The 23,507-nt window shown below is 38.7% G+C and overlaps 3 protein-coding genes across 8 annotated transcripts; 1 reads left to right on the top strand and 2 right to left on the bottom strand.

Moving 5' to 3' along the window:
• Nucleotides 1–419: 419 nt before the first annotated feature.
• LOC113018997 (uncharacterized) lies at nt 420–4,646 on the bottom strand. 5 transcript variants are annotated; one of them, XM_080294958.1, is made up of 13 exons: nt 4,522–4,591; nt 4,127–4,212; nt 3,946–3,978; nt 3,760–3,849; nt 3,283–3,354; nt 3,086–3,174; nt 2,871–2,973; nt 2,514–2,616; nt 2,382–2,434; nt 2,195–2,273; nt 1,507–1,973; nt 1,114–1,307; nt 420–1,005 (listed from the first exon to the last, which is right to left on the bottom strand). In XM_080294958.1, the coding sequence occupies exons 1-13, from the start codon at nt 4,565–4,567 to the stop codon at nt 861–863; spliced, it is 1,560 nt and encodes a 519-aa protein (XP_080151084.1). In that variant the 5' UTR covers nt 4,568–4,591; the 3' UTR covers nt 420–860. The 5 variants fall into 5 exon arrangements, with proteins under 5 accessions (XP_080151084.1, XP_080151085.1, XP_080151083.1 ...); XM_080294959.1 differs by lacking the exon at nt 4,127–4,212 and having other exon boundaries at nt 4,522–4,646; XM_080294957.1 differs by lacking the exon at nt 4,522–4,591 and having other exon boundaries at nt 420–1,032; nt 1,177–1,307; nt 4,127–4,515.
• Nucleotides 4,647–8,107: 3,461 nt separating this feature from the next.
• On the top strand, nt 8,108–15,322 carry bcas2 (BCAS2 pre-mRNA processing factor). The gene is made up of 7 exons (XM_026155076.2): nt 8,108–8,327; nt 11,517–11,609; nt 11,704–11,774; nt 14,113–14,274; nt 14,370–14,420; nt 14,512–14,592; nt 14,680–15,322. The coding sequence occupies exons 1-7, from the start codon at nt 8,235–8,237 to the stop codon at nt 14,804–14,806; spliced, it is 678 nt and encodes a 225-aa protein (XP_026010861.1). The 5' UTR covers nt 8,108–8,234; the 3' UTR covers nt 14,807–15,322.
• A 1,183-nt stretch (nt 15,323–16,505) lies between these two features.
• Nucleotides 16,506–22,288, bottom strand: otud3 (OTU deubiquitinase 3). 2 transcript variants are annotated; one of them, XM_026154890.2, is made up of 8 exons: nt 22,151–22,288; nt 20,769–21,022; nt 20,055–20,203; nt 18,413–18,525; nt 18,178–18,300; nt 17,906–18,038; nt 17,503–17,690; nt 16,506–17,287 (listed from the first exon to the last, which is right to left on the bottom strand). In XM_026154890.2, exons 2-8 carry the CDS (start codon nt 20,972–20,974, stop codon nt 17,123–17,125), a joined length of 1,077 nt encoding a protein of 358 aa, XP_026010675.1. In that variant the 5' UTR covers nt 20,975–21,022; nt 22,151–22,288; the 3' UTR covers nt 16,506–17,122. The 2 variants fall into 2 exon arrangements, with proteins under 2 accessions (XP_026010675.1, XP_026010674.1); XM_026154889.2 differs by having other exon boundaries at nt 20,769–21,074; nt 22,151–22,286.
• Between the last annotated feature and the right edge of the window lie 1,219 nt (nt 22,289–23,507).

The raw sequence follows: 23,507 nt of genomic DNA, 5'->3' as shown, positions 1-23,507 counted from the left end.
TAGGTATAAATAGCTCTAACACTTTACTCCAGCCTGGCGTCCACACATGTGGACATCACATTTTGGGTTATTTAGACCAAAATACTAAATCTTGATCAACAAGTGCCTGATATACAGTTATGAGGACATTATACTGCAACTGTTCTATCGAAATTTCAAATTAATGTCCTCATATGTGGCTCTCATTTTTCTCAGAAACAAAAATTAGGTAAAAAAACCAAAACCTGGTAATTCTTTCTTTTTACATTCATCGGGTTCCAATCGGCCCAAATATCAAAGAGAAATTAAAAATGCATGCCATGGAAGATTTCGGGTCTTAGGGGGTTAAAATGACCAGACCCCTCCGGCCTGTTTTCCAGGCCACTAAATTAAACCCAGTCAATTACCAATTGAACAGAATAAAAACCTACGAGGTCCACTAATAGTCCAAAAGTCCAAATCTTTAATAGAAAAGACAGGCAGAACTCAAACAAACAATAATCCAAACGAGGAGCATATATAAACACTGGAAAGTAAATAATTATAAGTTATTAAATCAGACTAATTAAATACAGTAAAACTAATAAGGGAAGACGAACACACGGGAAATAAAAATAACAGTGTAAACATACCAAAACTCAAAATAAAACAGGAAAGCTACTACAAACCGAGTGTGACACAATTACATTCATATTGAAACATATGTGATAATTTTCTTTCTTTGTAGCATTTTTAAGATATGTGTTAGAACAGTCATTATGCTGTTTGGATTAGGAACCAATCATTTTTGCCAAATAGTTAACACAAACTTAGAACAACAATGAACAATTTTCAAGATTCTGATTTACAGAACAAACAAAAGTCACAAAAGGTTTCATTATTTAAGAGACAAGATCAAGTTTTTCACAAAGGAATGAAATGACAGAATCTAGTGCAGCGGGGCCAAAGGTGTGTGTCAGCAAACTGAAGGTTGAGGAATCAGTCAGCTCATGTTTAAGATTGTGTTGGATTTTGAGAAGAGTCTGTCTGTTATTAGAAAGTAAGATTAACAATGTTACACCAATAACCCAAATACGGGGAAATGACAAATAATACCAAAAAAGATACAACTTTCATATTGTTTTACTAACTTACTTTGTCATATCAGCACTTGAATGGTCGATGCCTTTACAGACCATGTCTGTTGTGACATCGCAGGCCAATCTTCCGGCAAACCCGAGGGCTAGCTCCCCAGCCTCCTCTTCACTCAGAACACTAAACACTGTTACTTTAGTTTTGGCCTTCTTAGGCCTGTCAAGAATCATTGCGGGCAGTTTGGCTTTACGGCCCTAAAAAAGAAAAAGTGCAAACACCAAAAGAGCAGAGAGAGACACACACACGCGCACAAAGTTAAATGTTTTTGTTTACATGGTGTAATTGTGTATGTGTTGCAGCAAATGCACAATTTCCAGCCACATTGTCACTTCATTGATACGAGTAACCCGGATTTATTTCAGGTGACATCAAAATCACGAAATGTATACCTACCCCAATCAAACCTCTGAAAACATGAACTGACATGTTCTCTGCGTTGATTCTGCGCTTGATCTCGTCTTCTGTTATTGTGTAGGTTTTCTTTTTTGAGCTTGGTACAGATAAGCGACCATGCACTCTGTAAACTGTACTAGTTCCTCCTGAATCAGTTTGGAATTCTGTATCTGCATCGATCCTGTCAACAGCAGCAGCATTATCTGTACTCAGACTTGTGCCGTATACTTCTGTTTCTTTTTCTTTGTCTTCAGTCTGTGTACCTTCATCTCTGACTGTCAGTCTTCCTATCTCACTGTTACTTGTCGATTTGCTGCAGATGTTCTCTCCCTTAGGAACTTTTCCTTTGTCATTCGCTGCCTGATGCTTTCCCTGATGACATTCTTCACTGGCTACTTCTATTGCTCCTCCTGTATAGCCACCCACTATGCTGCACAACTCCTTTCCCTCTGCTGTGCTGCACTGTGCTGTTACATAAAGAAGAATGATATAAACAGCACTATATCAATTTAATTGTGAAGAGAAATCCCCACAATACGACACAGTTATGTCTAAAATAGTTTTGTGTAAAAACTGGATCTTGAAACGTCCACTTTAATTACACAGTCCTGGTGTGCAAAGGCAAAATTACGAAAAAAAAATTCACTTTAAACATTTTTGGACGTTGTTTAGTTATATTGTGACTTACTCTCACAGAAGATACAGATGCCACAAACAGACTTTGAACAACGCATGTGCTTGTATGCACCACATTTCTGGCACTGCACCTGTGAATTAAAAAAAAAAAAAAGAAGAAGAAATAAACAAACAAAAAACAAATGAACAAAGTCCATTAAATAAACAATCTATATGGCTAAGGACATGTCATAGTGTACCCGGTCTTTGGCTGCAATCACACACCAGCACTGACTGCACTTCCTAGTTCGATCTGCAAAATATAATTTGTTTAAGTACAAGTTACATTTTCCAATGTTAGAGAAAAAGAAGGCAGCTAATTTTATCTTTACCTATTGAGGAAAATAAGTAGTGGCAAAGTCGGGACCTGAGCTTTGTGATTTCAGTGTTGTACTCCTCCACTTGTGTTTTACCGTCAATGAGAGATTGGGCAAACTAATAATTGACGAAGAAAAAAAAAAAAAAAGAACAAAAAGAATTAGATTAACAAAGAAATGTTTGTTTGTTTTTAACCCCCCCCCCCCGAGAAAAAAAAAAAAACAGAGCAACCAAAGCAAAGCATTACTGCTGAAATGGTTCAATCTACAAAAAAAATTGAGATTTTACCATCCTGCCTCTAAGGCTTTAAAAACTGAATAGGCAAAAATGTAAACATTACTTATATAGGTTAAAGCTATAGTTTTCAGTACCATTATGACATGCACTCCACATGAGTTCCCATCCTGTTGATGTGGGTGGCTCACATGTGACAAGGTCCACTCTCCAGCGCAGCCTCTTGCTGAAGCTAATGAGCTGAGAGATCGCAGTTATTACAAATAAAAAGCATATAGAGAAATCAATAACCACGTTCGGTAATGCTTTCAATTAAATTAAATATGTTATGTTAATTATGTTAATTAATTACCTCCAGTTTTTCAACACCGCACTTTTTCTGACCTCCGACTCGCCAAATGAATTCATATAGACTATGGTCCTCTTGGGTATGTCACAAAACTGTTTTGTAAAAAGATGGATATGGTAGGCTTGGGCCTTGAGAATTCCTAATGAGGGACACTGAAAAGTATCATGCACTAGAGAGAGTGCAAAATCTGTGCAACTTACAAACAAGGTCCAGTGGCTGCCGTTTTCCAGACAGGCTCCAATCAATTTCTCATACATCTGAAAGATGTTTTTCTGGAAATAATGTGACAAGTATGTTTTTCTGTCAAGAATGACACTGCAAAACTGCAAAAGCTTGTCAGGTGAGACTTGTAATTAATTCTGCAGATACACAAACATATAGAAAGTGTCATTTTTGGTTTACATTAATTAATTTCTATAGTGTGTACAAAACAAATCAAGACCACAGACTCAACACGCACCACTCAATTTTTGGTGTTCTTTATCAGTTGGCCAAGACAGAAATGTTTTAATCTGTGTGCATTGCTTTTGAACAAGTCTTTACACAGAAAAGGTTTCAGAAAGGTATTTTTCAGGTTCTTCTGACAAGGCTTCAATTTTGGAAAATGCTGTTTGTTTATAGTGGCAACTTATAAACCCTTTGTGATAAGAACATAGTTACCACAGTCCAAGTCATACCTTCAAAAAGTATGCACTTTGTGCTCTTGTGGACCCATCCAAAATTTTTCCAGTGATTTGGCTTGGTATTGGATAAATGTGAGGGAAATTCTATAAAAATAACATAAATACACCTATGTTTTCAAATACATTACAAAAAACGTAAACATGCTATGTCATTATGATCACACAAGCTTTTCAACATACCTCACACTGCAAATAGATTAGGCCATCTATTACCTTATAAAACAAATAAATAAATACATATAAATAAAAACAGAACTAAGGAACACGATTCATTAAGTAAATTGTACAATAAAGTGTATTTAAAGCAGAATTTAACATTAGTTTTATGACAACATAAAAGGATTTTTATGTCAAGAGGTACCTCATCTGAAATGTTAGTCTGGTCAAACAGGGATTTCAAACTTGAAATACCAATAGAGTTTGGTCCAGCTACTCCCACAAGGTAATCTGTGAGAAAGCATATGCTGTAGTCAACAGATATCATTTTCTTTTTGCATGCTGCAACCATCATCCATTTCAGTCTTCTAGGAGCTTTGTCTGGTTGTAGTTCTTTTTTCTCCTCCTCTCCCCTCATCTATTAATTAAATTGTTTTCTGACCTTCCTAACTGTTTCCGACCTGTCTTCCCAATGTGATGTTTAAGCAATATATGTATGGTCAGAAGGGGGTGAAATTTTCATTGCAGTTGTACGTGTAACATTGCATGTGATAATAAAAGGCTTGATTGGTTGATTATTCAACATGAGTTGACATTTACCTGACATTGTGAAGGAGTCACAGTTTCTGTAAGGGTGTAAGAACATAACATGTGGATTTGTTACACTTCTTTTTCACAAGTTAATAACAATCAATAATTTTCATTCCATTATTTACAAGCTATCACACGATGTCCCTGGGACAACATTTACACGATGTCCCAGGGACAACATTTACACGATGTCCCAGGGACAACATTTACGCAATGTCCCAGGGACAACATTTACGCAATGTCCCTGGGACAACATTTACGCAATGTCCCTGGGACAACATTTACGCGATGTACCAGGACAAATTTGTAAATTTCTGGATTACTGTTAATCTCCATAGAATCAAGAACTCATGTCCAGTTTCACAGCTATGGACCAGTTAATTATGTTTCCAGGTGATAGTTTGATTCATAGATTCAGCACACACTTCTTCACTTGTATTTCGAAATAATCGAAGGCGGGTATTTCGAAGTCGCAAAGGAATGACGTCACAAGAAGGTGATTGGTCACTTGCAATGTTGAACCTGGAACAACATTAATTATGATGATGTGGGAATATGTATATGTATACATCTTATTTGACTGTTGGAATACAGCTGAATGATTCAGCAATCACTGACACTGATGCTAAGGCTGTAGGGGTCTGATTTGTCTCCTCTCCTATGAATGTGTGAAATGAGACCTTTACACCAGATGTTAGGACAATATCCTGACTGGAGGATCTTACTGATCAGCTTCTGCATCAACTAGATGAATATCTGCAAACAAGACAGGAACATGACATCCTGCCATGTTCTGTGTTTCTGTGTTTCTGGATGTTTGCCTTTTCCATGTGCTTCCCTGCCTGTGCCTTCCTGTTTGTCAGTGTGAGTGAGTTCTGTCTCTCTTTTCAGTTACATCCTGTCTTATTGTGGAAGTCATTGCCTTTGTATCTCATCTTGTGTTTCTCTTCCTGTCTTTGTTCTTAACCCACCTTTGTTATTATTTGTCAGGGCCTAATTGTGTCTACCTATTCCTTGTTATCTTCCTTGCATGTCTGTGTGTTTTTCTGTCTTTTTTAAATTTGTTTTATTTGTTGTTAGTTTTGAACTTCCTCTTAACACTTGACACCATGACGTAACATTTAACTTAGCAGTGTGTTGTAATATTCTTCTTTTTAAAAATTGATTAACATAGCTTTGTTTTGAAAACCAAGTAACTTGGTTCATTTGTTGTCTTATTGTCTTATCTTTCTGTGACCTGACTTTAATATTGACCACAAAGTTCTGACAATCTCCAAAATCATAAATAATCTGCCTTTATCTTGCAGAGTCATTAATGTCAGTAAAAACACGTTTGACGTGGAGCTGGAGTATCTGCATTAGCAGGCTAATAGCACACCACAAATTTACACCTATCTTCATTAAATGACATTCTGTCTCCACCATCTTCTCCACCACTCATCCAGTTTCCTCACTGTGTCCAGTTTATGAGTCTGTAAGACTATTATGGCTTAAAGAACAATACACATTTAAACAATCCACGTGTACCACTGAGAAATTCTGCAGTACTATTATTTATGATGTGAATCCCAAATGAAAACACCATTCGCACTGGAGGACTAATGGGTCGCTTAGATTCCATCTCGAGATTTAATAAAAAAAAAAATCATGATTTCATAAATCCTCAGTCAGATGAAATTGCCTAAAAGAACAGAGTTATTTAGCTCCTTACTTTTGTCACCTAAGCTTCAAAGTAAATTATTTACTTCAAAGTCTTTATATTACCAATAACAAGGTGGGGTCTGCTCATGTGAGAAGGAGAATGAGGAAACAGGCGTTTTAAGAAAGTATGGTTTTATGAAGGGTTTTAAAGGGCTTAGGGGCAATAAATGTGTCATTTGTTTATTATAATAGAAACATTTATAGTTAAATTCTGGCCAATAGTGTGATACAGAAAGAATGATAACCAAACATTAATGATTAAGCCATGTTAGGTATCAAAGACTGGATGGAAGGCATTTCTTTAAGCAGACGACTTAAGCAAGTCTGAATAAGCAAAAAGTATGGAAGAAATTGTTTTTTGAAAATTAAACATCGCAAGGAATCTCTATTACTTGTCTCAATAATTTAAAAGGGAACAGGATGCAGTTTCTGCTTTGGTGGATGATAGGGCCCTTTGGATCAAACAAATACATTTTAAATTCAGTGTTAAGAAACTGCACTGGGGTAGAAGAACAGTCAGAATGATGTCTTTAAGTTTACCAAATTTAAGGGAACATGAGTGATAAAAGGAAAGCTATGATTAAAAATACAGGAGAAATAATAGACTAATTTACAGATTTGGACATACTGAACTAAATAGTATAATATTCAAAATGTGTTAAACTTTACAAATAGATGTGACCCACATGGACAAGAAACAGTAGAGAATGTTGCCTCACTGTCAGAAATATGAGGCATCTGATAGATATTTTACACTCAAGTACTCAAGAAATGAGTAATAGTAAGTCAGAATCTTAGACAAGCTAATTCGGCTAATAGAACATTGGGACTATTTCATAGAGCACCAGGAGGGTCACACACACAGAATTATAGCATTTCATGAATTAATAATTAACTGCCCAATAAAATATTCATCAGTAAATGAATTTTCAAATGAATTTTTAATGTATTCTATTTATTAAGACATCAATAAAACAATTAATTATTTGATAATTCAATGCTCAATAAAAAGAGGAGTTAAATCACTCTTTAAAATGTTAAAAACAGATTTTCAAAATGTCTTATGAAATAAAATTTAAAGATAGAAATAAATAAATGGATTCCTAAATTAAATTAGGAATCCAAACTTTTCTGAAATCTAAAATAATGCTTGTTTCCCTTTTCGATTCATTCTCGTTTCCCATTAGCTATTGGACTACCCTCTCCGATGAGGCGTCAAAGGTTTGGTAAAATAATATGAGCACTAACAAGTTGTGTAGGGTCATGTTAAGATTGCACAACTGGGATGTGACATTGTACCATGACTAATTTGCTTTGTTTTATTCACAAAGACCAAAAGAGTCATGGAAAGGTCACACGGAGAAGGTAATCAAATAGATAATCCTGTAATAATAAGATCATTGATTTATTGTTTAGACTCAACATACTGCTGAGGAGGTCAGGGTTTCCAAAATGGAGAATCCAATAGCTATGGAAAGGAAATTGAATTAAAAAGGAGGGATGGTATCATCATTTTAAATGTCAGAAAAGTTTTTAACTCCATTTACCCATTTCTCTTATTAAATCGTATTTTTTTTCAACTATTTTGAAAATCTGTTTTTAAATTTTTAATTTCAGGCTACTTTTTAAATTATGTTTTAACAAGCATTTCATATATTTTTCTTTAAACCCCTTTTCAGGTTGAGATATTTCATAATGGATTAATAGTTTGTAGAAATATGTATTTTTAATCCCTATCGATTGATCAAATAATGAATTACTTTGTTAATGACAAAATAAAAAGAGGACATTGAAAACGTGATTTACTAATTAATGTTTTATTGCACATTTAACTATGAATTCATGGCACGCTTCAAAGAAGAAACATCAAGATAAACACTCCATACCATGCGGTGGCGCTAAAGTGCCAATTCGAAGAAGACGCGAAATTAAAGAAGAAGAAAGGGGACACTTGGATTTTGAGTTTATTTAGCAGAAAGCGAGACAGTTCAACAACTGAACGATATATAGACTGATTAAAAATGGCCGGGACGGCTTCAGTAGCTGGAGAAGTGTTTGTAGATGCTCTGCCGTATTTCGACCAAGGTTACGATGCGGCAGGTGTGAGAGAAGCGGTGAGTAAGCGGGCAGTTCGAACACAGCGTGTTAGCTAACCATGCTACATGGCACACTGCAATGTTTCAGCGGACACTGTAAGTTTGATATCTGAAGCTGGTTCATTTGCTCTGTTAACCAGACTCGTGTCAGGACAGTGTCTTTATTATATAGATTAAATGAAGTCTTGAAAAACCCATTTTTTATATATTTTATGTTATAAAAAAGCGAAATAGATGTGTCGATTAATTGAATAGTTTTTCCCTTTTCCCATTTTTAAGAATCGGTTCTTGACAGCCACCCTTCGACTGAGATAATTTCTCATGAAGTGAACAGTAGATTGGTCAAGTGATGGCCCAGATGTATCTCTCAGGTCCGGTGTCAGGTCTTTGCTATATTTTTCTAATTTCTTAAAGACATGACTTTCAGACTCACTAGATAGTTCTTAGGTCTGCCACTTCTTGTTTTGTTCAATTTCTTCAAATTTCAGAACAGGCAGAGAAATACCAAATCTCCATTTAACAGCTCTTTGGCAATCAACTTGTTGACCCAAAACAATATTTTATGAATTCCTTCGGGGTTTTTCTTTTAATTTCTTTTTATTTTGTAGATTTAACAAAAGAAATGGGGGGAAAAAATTAGATGTTATCGTAAGAGGCTGCTGGTGACAAAGTATTTAAACATACAATTTAAGTTGGGTTTTCTCACTGAAAACAAGTGAGAAAGCAGCCCGTGTCCAAAGAAAACTTTTGAAGGATCTTCACAAAGCCTAATATATATTGGTGTCAGTGTTTTCAATAATTTCTTCGTGGTCACTACTAAACACTTCCCTGATCAAGACATTTCCCCTGGATCCTCCATTGGCTCTCATCACATCTAAGGTACACAGATTACTGCTGTTTGTGTCATGCAGCTCTACAGGGAGTGCAGAATTATTAGGCAAGTTGTATTTTTGAGGAATAATTTTATTATTGAACAACAACCATGTTCTCAATGAACCCAAAAAACTCATTAATATCAAAGCTGAATGTTTTTGGAAGTAGTTTTTAGTTTGTTTTTAGTTTTAGCTATTTTAGGGGGATATCTGTGTGTGCAGGTGACTATTACTGTGCATAATTATTAGGCAACTTAACAAAAAACAAATATATACCCATTTCAATTATTTATTTTTACCAGTGAAACCAATATAACATCTCCACATTCACAAATATACATTTCTGACATTCAAAAACAAAACAAAAACAAATCAGCGACCAATATAGCCACCTTTCTTTGCAAGGACACTCAAAAGCCTGCCATCCATGGATTCTGTCAGTGTTTTGATCTGTTCACCATCAACATTGCGTGCAGCAGCAACCACAGCCTCCCAGACACTGTTCAGAGAGGTGTACTGTTTTCCCTCCTTGTAAAGCTCCCATTTGATGATGGACCACAGGTTCTCAATGGGGTTCAGATCAGGTGAACAAGGAGGCCATGTCATTAGTTTTTCTTCTTTTATACCCTTTCTTGCCAGCCACGCTGTGGAGTACTTGGACGCGTGTAATGGAGCATTGTCCTGCATGAAAATCATGTTTTTCTTGAAGGATGCAGACTTCTTCCTGTACCACTGCTTGAAGAAGGTGTCTTCCAGAAACTGGCAGTAGGACTGGGAGTTGAGCTTGACTCCATCCTCAACCCGAAAAGGCCCCACAAGCTCATCTTTGATGATACCAGCCCAAACCAGTACTCCACCTCCACCTTGCTGGCGTCTGAGTCGGACTGGAGCTCTCTGCCCTTTACCAATCCAGCCACGGGCCCATCCATCTGGCCCATCAAGACTCACTCTCATTTCATCAGTCCATAAAACCTTAGAAAAATCAGTCTTGAGATATTTCTTGGCCCAGTCTTGACGTTTCAGCTTGTGTGTCTTGTTCTGTGGTGGTCGTCTTTCAGCCTTTCTTACCTTGGCCATGTCTCTGAGTATTGCACACCTTGTGCTTTTGGGCACTCCAGTGATGTTGCAGCTCTGAAATATGGCCAAACTGGTGGCAAGTGGCATCTTGGCAGCTGCACGCTTGACTTTTCTCAGTTCATGGGCAGTTATTTTGTGCCTTGGTTTTTCCACACGCTTCTTGACTATTTTGAATGAAACGCTTGATTGTTCAATTTTGAGACTGCTGCATCCCTCTGCAAGATATCTCACTATTTTTGACTTTTCTGAGCCTGTCAAGTCCTTCTTTTGACCCATTTTGCCAAAGGAAAGGATGTTGCCTAATAATTATGCACACCTGATATAGGGTGTTGATGTCATTAGACCACACCCCTTCTCATTACAGACATGCACATCACCTAATATGCTTAATTGGTAGTAGGCTTTCGAGCCTATACAGCTTGGAGTAAGACAACATGCATGAAGAGGATGATGTGGACAAAATACTAATTTGCCTAATAATTCTGCACTCCCTGTACAGTCTGTAGTAAGAGCAGTGCCATAACAGGAGAGCTGACAACAGAAAAGCACTCTGACACTCCCACGGCATTGTGTGCAACACCATTTGGCAAAAAACAGTTACTCATTCAGCACTTAAAGATTTTTCTTAAATCTTACAAAAATATGAAGGTATCTATCTATTGCATATGTTTGGATTTGATTCTCTTAGTATGTGAGCAGTATTTAATGTTTTCTTGATTTGCTGTAAGTCGGAGTCCATTAGACTAGTACAGTTTTACAGCAACATTTATCTTTCTTCTCATATTTTTCTCAACTTGGAGCTCAATGACTCAATGACTGTACTTGTCCAGTCATTGATCTCCTTCATGCTCAAGAATAAGATTGCATCTGTCTTTAGATCAACAAGACAAACATTTGGATAACACTCAAAAGGGACATCAAATCCTGTACATATTGTTGCAGTAGAATATTTGAATATGGCAGCAATGGGAATGTTTGATTTTCCACTAGTCTGTTATCAGAAGTTATGTTCTCTAAGGGTCTGATTCATTTTTCCATGTGTATGAAAAAAAGAGAAGTGTACCTTTTAACCAATAAGTATTACCCCACAGTTTCAAAACTGATGAATTCCTAATTAAAAGGCTACACCTCAAAGAGTTTCAGTTGTCGAATAACAAGAAGTGAATTGTGCAACTCTAATGCAATTCATTTCAAGTGAATTTCCCAGTGGCTGCAAAATATTCCCCGTGCCAAACACGAATCGTGTTTCTTCCTTCAGGCAGCAGCGTTGGTCGAAGAAGAGACCAGAAGATACCGACCTACAAAAAACTACCTGAGTTACCTGCCTACTCCTGATTTCTCTGCTTTTGAGGTGATGAACTCATCAGAAGTTTAAAACCTTCTTAGTGGTTTCAGCTGCTGACAAGGAAATAATGGTGCTTCTTCTTTGTTCTCACCCCCTTCAGACAGAAATAATGAGGAATGAATTTGAGCGGTTGGCAGCTCGGCAGCCGATGGAACTCCTGAGTATGAAGAGGTAAATCCTGCCAGCTGTAAGAGCCTGATGGTAGCTTAGCTGCAAGTTGAGCTTTTTGCTTATTTGCCACAGAGGAAGAGAGATGCATTCATATAGTCAACCTACTACACTGCTTCTAAGTTCTTTCTAGGCTGTTCACCCATTCACTGATTTACACTGTAAAGTTGTGTTTTTAATGCAGTGTAGTCTCGGGGCCCAAAGATCACAACCATTCATTTAAAGTTTGTCAAGGATGATGCAAAATATGGTCCTTAAATTGTTGATCTGCTGTTGTGCAGTCCTGTGAGTTTTTGTCCAAAGCTTCAGCTGTTGGTCACATTTGACTTAAGAATATTTTCGTATACAGAGGGTTCATGGTCAACTCAGTGACTGCAAGCTGCCCAGGCCCTGTGGCTGCAAAACAAGCACAAATCCACCGTGCTTGATAGTTGATGTGAGGCACTTGTGCTGATGTGCTGTGTTTGGTTTTTCCTTTGTTACAGAAGTGTTTTGGTTTGTTCAAATGCAACTTTTTCTAATTTTACTGTCATAAACTTTAACATTTAACATGCTAATCTAGGATTGTAGCATCGTTTTAACAAACAGTCAAAACTTCAGCTCTTATAGAGGTGCTCACAGGTGCTGATGAGTAGTTACTAAATTACATTTGAGTGGCATGATACAGTCATAATTCATATGCAAGCATGATGGATGTACTTAGTTTTTCACAGGATTTCATAGATTCTTGTGAAAAAACTGTTTTTATACAACTTGACTTGCTTTTCCAGTAGTAGCTGTATCCCTCCCCTTCTTTAATTACACAACTGTTCAAGTCACATGCCGTATCATACATGATTCTGGCACCACATTAAAAGAAAAAGAAAAAGAAATTCAACATTTTATGTAGCACTTAAATGATTTCCACATTTTCAGACAGGTCGGTTAACTCAGCTTTTGTTGTTGTTGTTTTTTTTTTAATGTACGTTGTTGATAGTATTCCAAAATCTTTGGAAAACGGGGTAGTAACAGATGTGAGTGAAGTTGGCCCCCCACCTTCTTCAAATCCAGCAAAAGTGGTGTCACATGTTTGTGCTGGTTTGTGTTGCAAAAATGTTTGTTTGTGCCACTATCATTTCAAAGATATTAATAAAAGTTTCTAGAAGTCATCTAAGGTCAGGAGGTAGATGACTTCTTTGGTACAGTAATGATGGTGGAGGCTTCAATACATGTGGGAACGACAGCCTGACCCTAATGATGTGTTCAAGATGTCTGTGAAGACCTTTGTGAGTTCCACAGCATAGTCCGTCAGTGCTCGTCCAAGGATGTTATCAGGACCTGGAGCTTTGCTTGTATTGATTTTGGCAAGAGATCTCCACACACTGTCTGGGGATTGTATCACCACGGTCTGCAGAGTGGGCTTGTAGTCTGTGATGGTTTGTATTCCTTGTCACTGCCTCTGAGTATCTCTGCTATCGCTGAAGCTTTGCAAAATCCTCCTGGATTACTGCCTTTTCATCTCTGATGCCACGTGACAGGTTTGCCCTTGCTGTTCTTAGGCTCACCTAATCCTCGGCTCTGAAGGCTGCATTTCTCAACCTTAGGAGCCTTGGACCTCACCTGTGAGCCATGGTTTCTGATTGGCCCGGACAGTGATAGCTCTGGTCTCTGTGACATCATCGATGCATTTTGGGATGTAGGCAATGACAGTTTCAGTATATTCCTGAAAGTCTGTGGTGTTGTCGTGTGTGGCAGCCTTTTTAAAGATCTCCCAGTCTCTGGTGGAAAAGCAGTCTTGCAGTGCCATCAATTTTGTCTGATTTGGGTAATGTGGGGGGGCTGGTTGACCTTCTGGCCTTTAAATTTTCTTTAATATCTTTAAAATGATAGCGGCACAAACAAAAATTTTAGCAGCACAAACGTTTGATACCACTTTTGTTGGTTTTGAAGAAGGTGGGGGGGGGCAATTTCACTCACATGTAACTTAGTATTTTTCTGCTATTTTTTTTATTTTTTATTTTTTGCCTTCATTTCTGTTTGTTTCACACGTTAAAGTTTAACCCTCTGCTGTAAAAGGCTGTTGGGGTATTATCATCACTAAGTTTGTTAATGCAATAACTAAAGAAAGAAAGCAACATAGCAGCTACAGACGCTATCATAGGTGCATCTACTAAAAATCTCATGAGTTCTCGGTGACCGCAACCTCAAGTTCAGAGGTCAAGTTTTCTGAAAACCTTGTGAGAGCGATAATTGAAGAACCCAGCGATGTAGGATTTTCAAGTTGATGCCATCGGCGTGTCTACTAGGCAGAGGAGTAGCACTGGTGATCACCAGTATTTTAATAAATGTTTTCCTCATTGAGGTATGAGTTGCCGGCGCCCTCATCAGGACAGAAGAATGACATTACAGCGTGGCAGGAGTGCGTGAACAACTCGATGGCCCAGCTGGAGCACCAGGCGGTCCGTATCGAGAACCTGGAGCTCATGTCGCATTATGGAACCAACGCATGGAAGGCCTACAACGAGTGCGTACAGTCTCCAGATCCAGTCTGCACAGTGTTGATGTCTGTGGGGAAATACTGCTAACACGTGTCGTGTTTGATTTTTTTTTTTTCTTCAGCAACTTGGCCTTCATGATCGAGATGGCACAAAAGGAACTTCACAAATTCAGGTGAGTTCATTGCCTCAAACCTTTTGCACCAAAACACGGTGTTTAATGTGTTTTAATATTTATCTGTTGGTGTGTTTGTTCTGCCACACAGGAAGCAAATTCAGGATTTGAACTGGCAGCGTAAGAATGATCAGTTGGCAGCAGGAGCCAAACTCAGAGAGCTGGAGTCTAAGTATGTTGTTGGAAGAGTTTACGTTTGTATCATTGACGCACAGAAGTTTTCCGTCTGTTTTAACATCTGTATTTGTGCCCTCAACAGCTGGGTGTCACTCGTCAGTAAGAACTATGAGATCGAGCGGGCAATCGTTCAGCTGGAAAACGAAGTCGCTCAACTCCGGCAACAGCAGGGAGACGAAAACAAGGAGAACATCCGACAGGACTTTTAGGAGCTACTGATCCCGCGGTCGGATTCCATCTTGGCTTGTGAGGCTAACAGGACTAAGAAGCAACCTTAGGACTGAAGTTTTTTTGCCGCGTTCCAAATGCGCCCATGAATCTCAATTTGCAGCACACAGTTTACCACTGTACACCTTATTCCAGTGTAAAAACACGACACAATACATCATCTTTTCACAAACGGAAAGTCGAACACAATAAAACGGCTTTTGTTGCCTCACGTGGTTTGGTAGGACAGGCAGATGAAATATCACATGTGACATTATTTAGTCTGTTGGCTGTAAATGCTAATGATATTATAGCATTAGCGTTTAGTGTTTTGTCACATGAGCTCATTTCGGAAGTTTACATCGACCTGATTCTTCAAGCTCTCTTCCAGCTCAACAGTGTGTTTGGAAAAATGTACATAGTTTGTTGTTTGAAGCCAGACTCATCTTTATGAGCTCCAGCATGACTTCAATTAATGTAATTTTTTAAAGCGGTTTTAATAAATTGAACTTTTCTTATATTGTAGTGTGAATTTGATTGAACTCTTAATATTTCCCTTTCTTTTTTAAACTTGGTCTGATATCCATTATATTTTATTCTAATTTAAAATCATAAAACACACCAGTTTCTTCTTTCCTGTGAGGCACAGCAGCCTTGGTTAGCTATATCCTCCTACAAGGGGGCCTTGGTGTGCTCTTTTACACAATACTCTTACAGTTCAGTCTTTCAGTTCATGTACTGTTCAGCTGAAGCTAGTAGCTTTAGCACTTCTCCTGTTAAACCAGCTTCCATCTGATTGGCTGCCGCTCACAAACAGAAGAACATCAGGTGAGTTGAGCTGTCTGCCTCAGATGACAATTTTAAGGGGATCTCCACTCACCAATATCACACAGGTAATAGAAAAAAGCTGAAACAGAAACAAATGCAGTCTAAATCTGACCTTTAGGCTCTCAGGGAATACTTGAGTTCATGACAGGAAGTAATTTAATAGCTTCCCTTTTTAAACAGTCAGTGTACACAAGGTTGAAGGAATATTAAACATGAGATTAGGCTAGTTAGTATCCATAATAACATATCAACACGTGCATGTCCCTGTATACTAGACTCGTTTATTGGCAGCAGCTTTACTGAGTGCAAGATCATTTATTACACCTAAGTGCACAAATATCCGGTGACAGACTGTTGTTGGCTAACTAAATTACAGCACTATGCACAAATTAGTGGGATCCTTGACAGTGACACGGGGTGGGAAAATGTCAAGAAACCAAATTAAATACAGGAATTCTGCATTTGCTTTATAATATCGAGAAGCTTCTGTAAAGGCTTCACAGTGTAGTGGTTTACACATTTTGTTAAGAAGCAAACAATCTTCAGTATGCTTCTTGGAGGAGAGACAAATGTTGAGGCATCCCTCAGGAAGATATTGGACCCCCTGTGTCCTCTGATGCACCCGTGTGAGGGTTACACAAAGTAAAGAGAAAAACTACGCTTGTAGTAAAAAGCTCAGAGTAGAAAGGTGATGTATAAGTGCAGCACATTTTCTACCCGCTGTGGTGAATAAGGGAGCAGCTGTCAGCATCCTTCCTTTGTCTGTTAAAATGATGTAATCATTTCTCTTAATGCCATATTAATTAAAAAAAAAAAAAAGAAATTCAATACTACCTTTAAACACATTACTTAATGAAAATGTCAGGAACTTACTTTGACTCATAAACCTTTAATTTAAACAGCTCGTCACCCTGGATAGTACATAGCGTACTACTGGGTTCACACAGGAATAAAAAAAAGGTAAATCTGATTTATTATTATTTATTGCCACGTTCCTCACACACACACTGTGTATAACAATCCTTTCGTCTGCCCCACCCCCCCCAATACTGAATTTATTCTTCGATCACAGACAGAACGAACATCAGAATAAATTCAAGTCTGTGGCAAATCAAAAAGCCTGGCTGTGCAAGATTGTCTGTAGTCATGAAAAGCCCGATGTCCAGCATAGAAAGGAGCTAGATAACGTAGTGCTTAAACCACATATGAGCAGCTTCTACATACACCAACACCTGGAATGGATGGAACTAAAGAAAAATCCCAACAGAAATACTGATACTCATGCGTTTTCGCTTGTCTCTTACAACATTCACCCATCTCTCACACACACACACCAGTTTGCAGGCACCGTTAAACTCTTTGCAAAGATGCTAGAGGGTTCTCCTTAGGAAAAGTTATCCAATGTGACTGAAATTTTGACTATGTGCAAAACTTTGTGGACAGCCACCGGTAGCAAGAGTAGCAGAAGGTATTTTTGGCCATGCTCCAGTCTATATGCTGAGAGTGTTCAGAGCTGGTACTAAAGTAACAGCGTCTGGCAGGTTTTGGTTCTGGTCCTGGCTTCCTTTACTCTGGAGGAACTTCTGTCGATGCCGCTCCTCCTGACGCTTCTTTTTCTCGAGCCGCTGCTGATCTTTCCTCTGCTTGTTGGAGACCTAGGGGTGAGCGAAAAAAAAAGAAAAAGTCAGTTATCCTCATTGAGTAAAGTTTAAAACTGCTAAAGCATGACCAATGCTGCAAAAAGATATTTCACAAGTTAGGAACACCAATGTGAATCAATTTCATGTATAATGTGAAGTATAAAATATTGATTTAGCTAGACAGGCTCCTTTATAATGCAAATAATTAGCAGGAAATTTGTGTCCACAACCTTGGATTTTTGAACGTTGCTGCCCTCTGCTGTCTGGATGGGATCACTGCAGTGAGCGGCTGCAGCTCTGCAGGCTGAACAGGATCCAGAGGCACACTGGCCCTGGCAGGACTGGCCCACCGCAGAGCCAACAAGCCACTCGGCGTTGATTGTCGCTGCACTCAGTTGGAGTAAGTTTTCCTCATCACCTGAGGCAAAAAAGATATAAACATGCAAATACAATCAGATCTGTTTCTGTTAGTGTCATACTAAGAGTCTTAGTTCAATGCTGGGATGTTTATGTGATCAACACAACTAGCTGTGAAAAAAAATCCAAAGCATTCATGATTCTGATGATTATGTTGCTTTCCCTCACAGAAGTCTACTTGTTCCAACAGCTAATAATTTAAATGTAACTTCTAACCCTGGATCCCTCGATTCTTGATGGAGCTCAGGATCACGTTGTCCTCCTCTGACGCTGAAGGAGAAGACTTTTTGTGCCTGTCTCTCTGACCGTCCCCAAACTCACGCTGCTGTCCATGTGAATTCTGCATATTCTGGGAACAACAATGATAAGAAAAACATCAGAAAAAATCTAGTAGAAGACGGCTCATTGGGTGCAGTGTTGACATATAAAGACGCATGCTAGATGAGAGCTAACTGTTCTTTAAGTACTGGTCTGGTAGGACACCACACCTCTATGCGGAGCTGAGCAGGACTCTCAGAGTTGTCTCCTATCCGTCTCACGCTGTCATAATGGTCTCCATAGCGGTAGGCAATGTGCAGCTCTCGGCACACCTGCTTCTCTGAACCGTTGATCTGCAACAAAAACACAACATATAAACAGCGTGGTGTGCCACAGAGACATCATATAACAAATTATATTAGCGCACAAGATCAGGAGACATAATTTGAAAGTGTCTGCTCCTACCTCCCACAGTGGAGTGTTGAGCTGATGGATAACCACTTTCACCTGTTGACTGCGAGCAAACGCCACAATGGCATCGTTTCCAGCAAAAGTACCAGGCTGAGAAAGATTGGCCACTGCAAGGAAAAGAAGCACAGAGTTGTTACTGCCACAACTGCTCTCTTGAACTTTCAACACATGACTCTTAAAGTCTGTCTGTTAAAATGACTAAAGCTGTCCTATTGTATATATTACTATTTCCACATTTTTACACTAAAAAAAAAGTAAACTAAGAGATCGTATATTTATTTTGTGACACCCCGTCCCTCCCACAGGCCACTTACATACATCTGTCACTCAGAAGCAATAACCACCAGAGGTCACTGCAAAGTTTCTGGTCAAAACTGCATCCCACTGAACTCAGCTGTCTGTCTGTGCAACTATATTGCCAAAAATATTCCCTCACCTACTGAAATCATGGAATTCAGTTGTTTCAATCACTTCCATGGCCACAGGGTATAATATTCAAGCATGAAGACATGCAGACTGCTTTTACAAAGATTTGTGAAAGAATGGGTTGCTCTCAGGTACTCAGTAAATTTCAGTGTGGTACCGTGATAGGACCTGTGTAACAAGTCCAATCGTGAAATTTCCTCGCTACTAAATATTCCACAGTCGGCGGATGCTGAGGTGCATAGTGCACAGAGGTTGCCAATTTCCTGCAGAGTCAAGCACTACAGACCTCCAAACTTCATGTGGCCTTCAGATTAGCTCAAGAACCATGTGTAGAGTGCTTCATGGAATGGGCCTTCATGGCAGAGCAGCTGGATTCAAGCACAATACACAGTGTTGGATTAAGTGGTGTAAATTGAGCCATCATTGGACTGTGAAGCATTGGAAACAGTTCTCTGGAGTGACGAATCACACTTCTCCATCTGGAAATTTGGTGGATGAGTCTGGGTTTGGCAGTTACCATCAGAACGGTATTTGTCTGACTGCATTACGACAAGTGTAACGTTTGTTGGCGGGGGGGTTATGGTGTGGAGTTGTTTTTCAGAAGTTGGGCTTGGCTCTTTACTTACAGTGAAGGGAACTCTTAATGATTCAGCATACCAAGATATTTTGGACAAACTTTGTGGGAACAATTTGGGGATGTTCCATCGTGACTATATAACAATGCATAAAGCAAAGTGCACACAGACGTGGACCTTGCCATGTGTTTTCTTTCTTCCAAGTTTCTCTTCCAAGTTTGGGTTGAAAGAACTTGACTGGCCTGTACAGAGTCCTGATCTCAACTCAACAGAAAACCTCTGGGATGAATTAGAGTGGAGACTGTGAGCCAGGCCTTCTCGTCCAACATCAGTGTCTGACCTGACAAATGTACTTCTGGAAGAATGGTCAAAAACTGCCGTAAACACTTCTAAACTCTTCCCAGAAGAGTTGAAGCTGTTACAGCTGTAAAGGATGTGCTGACACCATTTTAAACACTATGGATTAAGAGTGGGATGTCAGTCAAGTTTGTATAGGTGTGAAGGCAAATACTTTTAGCAATATAGCGTAGGTACCGTTATAGATTGTGGATTGCAAGTTAGAGTAAGTCTAGCTAATCACATTGTTTTCTTGGCATATGTAGCCAATGTTACCCGCTTGCTTGTTTTTTTCTTACAGTGCTGTGCAAAGGGAACGTCATCCTCAACAAAGGGCTCAAAGTCTTGTCGATGGGATGTCATATAATCAACAGTTTCCTGGCGAAGACGCAGGTGGCCCCGGGAGTGACCCTCTAACTGGTCGCCTAGAGCTCTGAACAGACAATTCCTAAAGAACAAAAGGAAATGACAAATGACTGCCTGTGGTTGAAGGGTTTAATATACAATCTTTACCAAAATGAAGTTAAAAGTTGTTCGAATTTTTAAATCAAAGAGAGCTGCTCAGCCTTATTTTTTTCCAAGCATTTTTGAGCCCTCATAACTGATTATGTAAAGGATAAAGACAGGGCATTTTTAGAACAGATTAAATACATTTAAGCTCTTTTAAAAACTGCATCCAAAAAAATTAAAAACAAATCCAGGTGCTCCGATCTAAAGCCAGAACTGTTTTTTAAGATATCACCATATGGGATGTGGTGGGCCAAGTTATAGGATATGAACAATCTCCTATTTACCTACATTGTGATACTAAGCCTCATTAACTTGACACGATTCCCTCTGAGTCAAAACTATTTTTAATACCGCAATAAGCTAATGCAACCTACAGACTCAACACTGGTGTTCACATGTTCACAAAATAAGTTCACATAATATTTTGATCACTTTGAAATAAATGAGAAATCAGTTTAAGCAGGACCACACAGAGAGAGCAGGTCTGATATTCTGGCTCTTACCCATCTCCAGGGACTTCTCTCAGCTTGAGCCCCAGTGCTTGCAGCTGATTGGAGAAACTGACAAACTCTGCACCTTCATCGCCATCCTGAGGGCGGTTCTTGCGGTCTTTTGCGATGGCCCGGCGCACTGCCCTTTCATCCCTCTTGCGCTCCAATTCACTCTTTTTATTGCTCCGCAAAGATTTGTGCGTCTGTTTCCTCGACATGTTGACTGCACTCGTGTCTGCAGGCCTACAACACCACAGTGCGTCTCCCTGTGGCAGCGAGCAGGCGCTTCATGAAAGACTACCACACGTCTGTAACTTTCTTTTTTTAATGACAGAGAAATAGTAGATTTTTTAAATATTTCAACCAGACGGCATATTAGATCATTCTAGATTTTATATATATATATATATATATATATATATATATATATAGTTTCTTGAAGGACATTCAAAGCTCTTCTTTGGGGTTTGTGATCCCACACTGCTTCAATAATGTCCAGGTCTGGGCTCTGGGGAGGCCAGTCCATGATTAATAGTGTTCCCCTATGTGTTTTTCTATTGACGTATGCTTTTACAGTGCGGCAATATGTTTGGGACCAAAATCTATCGGTTCTGTTATGTGACTGACAAACTTTCAGACAGTCTGACTGTATGAAAGCAAAATAGAAAGAAATGAGGGGTGGCTCAAGACATTTTCACAGTAGTGTACCTTTACTTCAAAAAGGCAGCATAAACTTTTTATTTTCATTTCTTTAATATATATATATATATATATATATATATATATATATATATATATATATATATATATATATATCTGTCAGTATTATCTCAGGTAATTTATGACGTTTTGTGACTTTAATTCTGCCAAATAATATTTTGTTTTTTCTTGAAAATTAACAATTCCAATTTCGAAACTTTCTGGATTTTTCTTTGAAGGATATCCCCTAACCCGGCTTTGTATTTTTTTTTAATTTTATATAATTGTTTATTTTTCTTGGCCTGTAAACATAAGCCGTGATACACTTTAGAGAAAACGCACCACGTCTAAAACGTGGTACGTTTTAGATATAAACGTCCAATAGTTTTTTTTTACTTCCTTTGTTTGTACTGAAGCTAAATCATTTTACTTTGCTTTCTTAAATGTAGCCAATTAGTCAGCAGTATGGAAGCTAACTAATAAACACTTAGAAACTTAAGTGGGTACGGAGTCACTCGCTATCTACTTAGCTCAAACGAAGCGTTTTCGGCAACAGCTTAGCTGTTAGCTAGCATTAGCGGCTAGGTGCAGAGTACTCAACAGCTGGAGAGATTACATAACAAATCACCTCTTGTCTTTATCACTACATCATGACACACCGAGTAACTTAACATAGTTGACGTGCTGACACTTACCTTTAAAAAAAACTCTGATTGACGAGATAACCAGTTTTTGTTTTTATTATGTTCTAGCTCAGAATAGGAAAGTTGTGATTGTCCGTTTTTGTTTACAACTGAGGTTCCGCGTACGTATATCCGTGTACGTCAAAACGTACGGAAGGAGAAATGGGCCAAACCGTAAATGCGATTAAAAAGGCTTGCAGTAGCAGCAAATTTTCTTCATTTAAACAAAGTAAACAAACAACAAGGAAAAAAATGACAAGACTCCAGTATATATCTCTCTTTCTTTCTATCTATCTCGTGGTCTTTAAATTCACCACCTTCCGCCTTCTTAATGTCTTCTAAGGCTACTCACAACCTACTCATTTTAATGACTCCATGCAGTTGATGAATATAAGGCGGAGTGGGCTGAAAAGTAATAAACAGGATGTTTGCAACGTTAAGAAAAACAACATCAACAAAAACAGACACAGATAAAGAAAATAATCTCAAGAGATAAAACTGCATAAAACTTTTTTTATTTCCAAAAAACGAGACAAGAAAAAACATAAAGGAGCCATACGGCTCTGTGTGTGTGGGGGTTATCATGGGTAAGTGCTGGCATTGTGTGAACAGATGTAATGGCCTACAGGCTATCCGCGTGCTTGTACGTGTGCAGCACTCAGCGCCCGTTACCTGAGTGAAACATAGGAGCCGTCAGCCACGTTTGACTCAAAGGACAACAACTCTGTACTGTATGTGCACGAGCAGTGTGTGTGTGTGTGTGTGTGTGTGTGTGTGTGTGTGTGTGTGTGTCAGTCAGCAAGGCACATCATGTTTTATGATAAGAGTTTCTATTTTTGAGTTGATATCAGAACATCATGTGAAAAAAAAGGCCATTTTTAGCTGACTTCACAATTTTACATTTATGACTAAGATAAGATAAGATAAGATAATCTTTATTAATTTGTTGGGTTAAGGCTGCCGACCTTTGCCAGCACCATCTTACCCTTCGACCATACATACATTACAACATCACATGGGGAAGTCAGGTCAGAGAGGTATAACAATGGAAAATGCACAACATGAGGAAAGACGAGGAGAAAAAATAACTCCCCCCAGACTGAGCTCCAACAGGGAGATCAGTTTGAGAAAAGAAAGAAAAACACCTCAGCACATAGGACATGAATCAGCATATCTCACAACATAGAAGACATAAGCATCGAAGGCGTTTGGAGGGGGTGGGGGGTGAGTGTAGGTCTGTGTCAGTGTACATGCGTATGTGTGCGTGTGTGTTCCGTGTTCAACCGAGAGAAAGTGTCCCTTCACCCAGTTAAGCAAAAGTCAACAGTCTTCGGTCGACGCGGGTGGCCTTGAATGAGGAGGGAGAGAG

The sequence above is a fragment of the Astatotilapia calliptera genome, chromosome 20 (genome assembly GCF_964374335.1).
Source record: "Astatotilapia calliptera chromosome 20, fAstCal68.1, whole genome shotgun sequence".
NCBI lineage: Eukaryota > Metazoa > Chordata > Actinopteri > Cichliformes > Cichlidae > Astatotilapia > Astatotilapia calliptera.
This window is presented reverse-complemented; position numbering and strand designations above follow the sequence as displayed.

Excerpts from the sequence above, each read along its gene's own strand:
- otud3 (XM_026154890.2), bottom strand. The coding sequence starts at position 20,974 with ATGTCGAGGAAACAGACGCACAAATCTTTGCGGAGCAATAAAAAGAGT. Across the intron at positions 18,526-20,054 it reads CGTTCCCTTTGCACAGCACT|TGGCCAATCTTTCTCAGCCT; the intron begins GTAAGAAAAAAA and ends TTTTCCTTGCAG. Across the intron at positions 18,301-18,412 it reads TCAACACTCCACTGTGGGAG|ATCAACGGTTCAGAGAAGCA; the intron begins GTAGGAGCAGAC and ends TTTTTGTTGCAG.
- bcas2 (XM_026155076.2), top strand. The coding sequence starts at position 8,235 with ATGGCCGGGACGGCTTCAGTAGCTGGAGAAGTGTTTGTAGATGCTCTG. Across the intron at positions 14,421-14,511 it reads AAGGAACTTCACAAATTCAG|GAAGCAAATTCAGGATTTGA; the intron begins GTGAGTTCATTG and ends TCTGCCACACAG. Across the intron at positions 14,593-14,679 it reads CTCAGAGAGCTGGAGTCTAA|CTGGGTGTCACTCGTCAGTA; the intron begins GTATGTTGTTGG and ends TGCCCTCAACAG.
- LOC113018997 (XM_080294956.1), bottom strand. The coding sequence starts at position 4,339 with ATGAGGGGAGAGGAGGAGAAAAAAGAACTACAACCAGACAAAGCTCCT. Across the intron at positions 3,355-3,759 it reads AAAGTGCATACTTTTTGAAG|AAAAACATCTTTCAGATGTA; the intron begins GTATGACTTGGA and ends CATTATTTCCAG. Across the intron at positions 2,274-2,381 it reads TGATTGCAGCCAAAGACCGG|GTGCAGTGCCAGAAATGTGG; the intron begins GTACACTATGAC and ends TTTAATTCACAG.